Source organism: Aethalodelphis obliquidens, unplaced genomic scaffold (genome assembly GCF_003676395.1).
Source record: "Aethalodelphis obliquidens isolate GAN/ISIS:26980383/991018 unplaced genomic scaffold, ASM367639v1 scaffold1, whole genome shotgun sequence".
In the NCBI taxonomy this organism is placed as follows: domain Eukaryota; kingdom Metazoa; phylum Chordata; class Mammalia; order Artiodactyla; family Delphinidae; genus Aethalodelphis; species Aethalodelphis obliquidens.
In genome coordinates, this window is record NW_020837945.1 from 14,338,941 (window position 1) to 14,345,529 (window position 6,589).

The window sequence follows — 6,589 nt, forward strand, 5'->3', positions numbered from 1 at the left end:
TTCCTGAAGCATACAGTGAAATGATTTATTGGTTTAGTCTCATCTTTTCCCAGGAAAAGTTTCCTGAATCAACTAGCTCATGCTGACACAGTTGGTCTAAAGCAGATTGAGACAGATGGCCTCAGCTGTCATTTCCTTTCCTCCCATCCTTTCTTTTTGGCTTGAAGAGGAGAAGCCAGGAGGAGCACATTAATGGAAGACAAGAGAGATCAAAGCAGGTAAATAAAATGATTGGGCCCCTCCAAGTCACAGGCGGCCTACGTAATCACATGACAGTCTTGAACTCAAGATAAAGGGAGGAGGCTTTAATATGGCTGTAAGACTGGTTCTTAATTTATACTGGAGTAAACTTAACTACTAATATGGAATAAAATGTTTCTTAATATCTTAATGTGATCATAGATCTGCACAAGGTATTATTCAGAAATTCAGGGAAGTTAGAGTCTGCAGGTCAAGAGTGAAGTTCCATAGCAGGAGAAAAATGAAGCACTTTCCTAATGATGCCCTACTGGGTCCAATCTGTTTAATACATCACTTGCATTTAAAATCAAAGATGGCCATCCAATAATTCTGAATTGTTTCTCACATTCAGTTGTAAGGTTTGACTTTCACTCAGTGAGTCCCATATAGGGTCTAATATAGGAATTAATTTTTTTGATTGATGAAAGTAAAATAAAGTATATTGAACTTAATTCATGGAAAAGTCTTTTTTTCAGTTATTATTATACTATTTGTCATTATTTCGGCTTATTTGAAATCAGAATAAATTTCATGAACATGGAAACTATGAAAATGTAGCTCTCAGAACTTCCCTGGTGGCACAGTGGTTAAGAATCTGCCTGCCAATGCAGGAGACATGGGTTCGAGCCCTGGTCCAGGAAGATCCCAAATGCTGTGGAGCAATTAAGCCCATGCACCACAACTACTGAGCCCACGTACCACAACTACTGAAGTCTGTGCACCTAGAGCCTGTGCTCTGCAGTAAGAGAAGCCACTGCAATGAGAAGCCTGTGCACCACAACGAAGAGCAGTCGCCGCTCGCTGCAACTAGAGAAAGCCCGCGGGCAGCAGCAAAGACCCAACACAGCCAAAAATAAATAAATTTTAAAAAAAATGTAGCTCTCATATCTCCCACTTCAGGGAGCATAACTGACTTACAGTCCCAGCTGCCAGTCTCTGAATCTACCCCCACGTTTATGCCAAGGTCATGCTGTGCCCTGTTCTTGGCCAGTGACTGAGCTTGGCAGGGATACTCAGGCAGGCCCATCTCTGTGACTTGCGGGTGACTTACCAAAACTTTCTTGGAACTGTCTGAAGAAGATTATTCTAATGCAAACTTCCTTCCTTCCTTCCCTCTTTCCTTCACTGAGTTCAGACCTGCATTGTTGTCTACTGGATCTCCCAGAATTCTCCAGCTACCTCCCCATTTTCACTGACAGGTATTTTCCCCAATAAATATCTGTCATGTCAAATCCTAGAGAGCAGCTATTTCTCAAAGGACCACAACTAACATATTAGAACAGCAAGATTTATATTTTTATATGAACTGGTAATTTACACTTACTATTGTCAATAATGAGTTTTGTGTGATATTCTCACCATTCTTTGAAGTTTCTGTTCTTTGTGTTCCCTTTGAAACATGTTTTTATCACCATTTTGCACTTGCTACATGGCAGTGAGTTAAAATAGTGTGTGTGTGAATTCCGTGAAGGCAGGGAATTTATGTCTTCATTCAGCATAAATGCCTGGTCTAGCACCAGAACACAATAAATATTTTTCAACGAATGCCTACCTAAAAACAAAATTTTCTAAAGCAATTAGGTAAACAAATGTACCCATTGAGGAATATAAACCTGTTAAGACATAAGATATGCCATATATTTAGATTCTCTAAACTTCCTCTTTTCTACCCAGCAAAATATTAATGAAACATATGAAACAAAGAAAACAACAACAACAAGATGTTTAGCTAATGAAGACAGTTGAAGTTACTGGATGCATTCACTAAATGTACCATATGGATAAAAAAATGGAATGCCATAATTCATGCTAGAGAAATAAGTTTATTTTAAATGCCATATCTATTTGAAATACACTTAAGTGAAAGAGTCTCAGGAGGAAAATAAGAATCTTATTAAGATAGTAACAGAAATGATTCAGAACATTGGTATAGGAATGAAAATTCAAGATATATCTCACATGTCTGATTTAGAAAAGGTTACAGGCCAAGGTTACTTTGTTACTTCTGGGAGGACTGTGATAGCGAGTCCTAGTGTTGAAGATGGTCAGTAGTCAAAGATGTTGGAGAGGCTGAGTGTTAAAGTTTCATAAAGTGCAGATATAACCATGAGGTAACGGGAGACATTCAGTAAATTTATGCAAAAAAACGAGAGCTAAAGGCTGGTTGGTAACAAGATGATTGGCAATTCCTGGAAGAAAAGTAAGTTGGGCAGCAGAAGCTGGATCCACACCCCAGAGACTGCAAGCCAGTATTTCCATAACCAAAAGATCCAAGGCCAGTATTTCCAAAACCTAGAGATCCAGTGTAATTTGTTTGGCAGGGACTGTGGAAGATGATATTTTTTGGATGGAAGTAGGATTTCTGGTAGGATCTGGTCACAGCCCAGGGTGTCTGGAAGCTGGTGGGCTTAAAGAAGGTCTCATGACAACCCCCGTGGAGAGAGAAGCCCAGCTGGAAAGTGCTGGGGTGGGGGTAGATTATATTGCTGGGGTAGAAAGAATCATAGGTGGAAACTGGGTACCCCAGGTAACCTCTGAGGGAGAGGGAGGAGAAGTTTCCGGAGCTGCAGTTGAAAGACATGTTGCCAGGAGTTCTAAGTTCAACTGAGTTGCAGAGGGAAGTTTGTGAGTGTGAACATTACCTTCTATAGTGGACAGTTATATACTGTACTCTAGCAATGGGTGTAATAGCATGTGCCCATTTTAATAAGAACGCTTAATTAGGTTCTAGTCCAAATGAAATACATTAACCTTCAAAGACCTTTTTTTATGAATGTGGACTTTTAAATGAAAGAATTGCATTTGTTTTTTAAAGTAATTGTTCATGAAGCAAAAATGTTACTGTACTATAATTGTACCTATAAGATTGGTGTTTTATTCATCCTATCCTTAAAGATATTGTATTGAATGGGTAACACAGTGAGGATTTTGTTGTGTTTAAGGCTCTAAAAAATACTTTGTGTTCTGGAGGGGACATTTATTTAGTTCAAAGTTTAGCAACCAGGTTGAGAAAAAGAAACCCTCAATATCTGCTCCATCTCCCAAATTTTGTGTACCTTATAGAAGAAATAACCTACTTACAATCCTCAATTGGTACAAACATTAGATGAGTGTTTAACACATTTACATTCTAGTTTTCTTATAGCACAGGTACCCAAGCTGCTCTTGTGTGCATGAGTTTTTGATTTAAAAATAAGGGTTCAGTATTTGCAGGAGTGCTTTGAAGATTACATTATAAAAATACTTAAGTCAAGAAATTTTTGTTCTGAAGTTGATTTGCTTCTTGAAACAACTCATCACTAAATTTAATTCTCAAAAAAATCTCTATCCCCATAAAGTTTAAGTAACTTTTGGTGGTGTTGATGTTACTGAGAAGTAAATGATAAGCAGTATACATTAAAAATGGGCTCTTATTCCCTTAGTTTTCACTCATAGAGTGGGATTTTTATTACAGAAGGTAAGTAAAATCAAGAAATTAGGAACGTGTCTACCCCGGGTAAACTTCACCGAAAGATCAAGTTAGAAAAATTCATAGTCACAAATGATCTTTATAAATTGAACTGAGAGTGGAGGTTATCAAAATGTATGATAATGTGAAAAAGAGAATGAATCCTTTTGGGACCTCTGATGTGGTAAATATATCAAATGACGTATATATATTCTGCCTAGAGGACTAGTATAAGTATTTTTCTAGACTCTCTCATAAAGTTCATCATCGCTAACTGTAAATAGAGTAGTGCCTGGTACAGGGGATGGCTTAAGATAACCTGTGGGTATAGGCAAATATCTTAAGACATCTATCTTCAAAAATTGATGTATTGTCCAATGGAAATGAGCTGAGACTCATTCTATGAAGACTTGAAATTACTAAGTGGAAGTTTTGAGAAAAGATTCAGCTAAAAATCTAAAACAAGGTACTTTTACAGGTAAGTGAGATTTCCATCTTGGGGGCACTTATTAGATATCCACCTAAAGAGGTATTGTAAATGGGATTCCAAAATGGTAGAGTACTGAAGGTAATTGCAAAACTCCCTTCCAAACTGTAGATTTTATGAGTCTGAACATTTTGAGTAGACAAATTGGTCTTCAATTATGTTGCGTATCCTAGGTAACATAATACGTGCTCCATTTCTGTAATAAACAATTCTTATTTATTAGGCTTCTTAATTATGAATAGAAAAAACATTCTAGTAGATTCCTAACCTTCCTGTTTTATTTGTTAATAAATTATTGAACATCAAAACATCCATATAAATATTTAACTCAGCTAAATTGAATTTGCTTGCTTCAATGTCATCCACTCTTATATAAGCTATTTCTGTGGAAGAATATTCTATGAGATCAGATATTAAGTAATTTTGAGCATCCTTTTCTCAACAAAATGGAGGTTTGTGTACCCAAGCACTTTTGTTCAAAAGTAGAAGGGAAATGTTTTTCTATGAAATGAACAAATCAAACAGGACAGAAGCCACAGAAAGATAAACTTTCTTAATCTCTCCTCTTCTTCAAGGTTTTCAGTCTTCATTAGCCTACTACACAGAGGTGGAATACAAGTCATAGAACAATAACAACAAAAAAAAATGACGATTATTTTAGAAATTTTCTAATACTTGTCAGAAACACCTGAAAACAATTTAAGTCAAAGTGATATATTTCGCTTTCCGAGGCAAAGGAAAAATCTGCTTAAGATGACTCCTTTGCTCCAAAAGTTCAAGGCAATTACCTTATAAACTTTCTATAGAACAGGGGCATTTTTCAGATTCTGGGGAATCCTTTTAGTGGTAAACATTGCCTCTTATTAGAGAGAGAAATACTAGGCATTTTTGCCACATTTTTAATGTTTGTTTTTTCCAGCATCTTAGATAAATAACCTCTAACATTCCAAACTAATATAAAGAAATTTATATTTAATACTTAACTCATTCTACAGTAAAGACACACACAGAAGACAGAAAAACTAAGACTGACTCATTAGTTTGCATACAGTTTTAAGCAGGGACAGCAGAAATAAGGGGATCTCTCAGTTAATATTTCACTAAAGCCATTAAAATCAAGATCAGATGTAAAAAAATAATCCTCATACATCTGCATGTTACCATTGCTGCTTCCTGATGGCACTGTCCATTAGGTAAACTTTCCACTTCCTGGTAACAGTCAATGCATGTTTTTGCTTTTGAAAAAATGACTTTGAGTAGATCAGTTAGCAACTTTGTTATCCAGATGGCAACGATTTTGAGACAGACTTTGAAAGGGGTATCAATTATTTTTAATTAAGCCCGCTTCCCTCAGCCCAGACACTACATCTAAAGTTTTCTGAGTGATCTGCTCAGTGACCTTTGGTAGAGAAGGATGACTAAGAGCTTTGAAAATTCAATACTATTACCTGATTCCAATTACCTGAATTCCAAGGCACAAACATGACTGCACTTTCCAGTTGTAAAAACACAAATACTACATATGTATAACTATGCTGATCTTTTCCAATTCATTTAAAAAGAGGAAGGTGACTTGTTTTTATAAACCATGTGGATGACACAGTCAATGATAAGATTATATAAATGCCCCTGTCGAAAAAGCGACATTCAAACTTAGAGTATTCCCATTGTAAGTTACATGTCCTGTCAACATGTCCTACTACCGCTGCTCTGGAAACTTCTCCTCCCGCTCCCTTGGGGACCACCTGCACTACTCAGGCTTCTCCTGTGGCTCTTCTTACCCCAGAGACCTGGTCTAAAGCACTGATCGCTGCTCTCCCAGCTCCTACCGTCTGCACTCCTCTCTCTACACTGGCTGTCAGGAGACTTGCTGTGATCCCATCAGGTGCCAGACATTCCATGTTGTGTCCGGTCCCTGCCAGACGTCCTGCTACAACCGGAGGACCTCCATGTTCTTCATTCCCTGACAGATGACTTACTCTGTGTCTCTGGGCCTCTGGGCTTTGGTTCCAAGTAACTTTCAATCTTTTGATTGTGGCATCCCATCTCTGGGCTTTGGATCCAGTGGTTTCCAATCAGCGGTTTGTGGTCCCAGTGCTTTCTCATCCCTAAGTTGTAGATCCAGCTTTTACCTTCTGACCTACCTCTCTTCTAGGAGCTGCCAGTCTCTTTCTTTCCAACCAACCTGTGGACCTGGCTTCTACTAATATTATGCGTGAACACAATACCTACTACATCTAGAAATTTAATGCAATACCTGCTATATCAATATCTATACTATTTATTGACCTTTTGTCATACATTTAGCTTATAAATTTGACTTCTACTGTTACCTACTATGGCTTAGGGGTAATTTGAATACCACTAACTGGTATTACTAGTAGAAAAAAATGTTGTAAGTTTAAATAAAAATA

General features: G+C 37.4%; 1 protein-coding gene and 1 pseudogene across 1 annotated transcript; one reads left to right on the plus strand and one right to left on the minus strand.

Annotated features, from left to right (window-relative positions):
• Nucleotides 1-2,374: 2,374 nt before the first annotated feature.
• Nucleotides 2,375-2,821, minus strand: KRTAP15-1 (keratin associated protein 15-1). Its single transcript, XM_027108323.1, has one exon. It carries the CDS (start codon nt 2,819-2,821, stop codon nt 2,375-2,377), a length of 447 nt encoding a protein of 148 aa, XP_026964124.1.
• Nucleotides 2,822-5,866: 3,045 nt separating this feature from the next.
• Nucleotides 5,867-6,382, plus strand: LOC113611204 (keratin-associated protein 13-1-like; annotated as a pseudogene).
• The last annotated feature ends 207 nt before the right edge of the window (nt 6,383-6,589 follow it).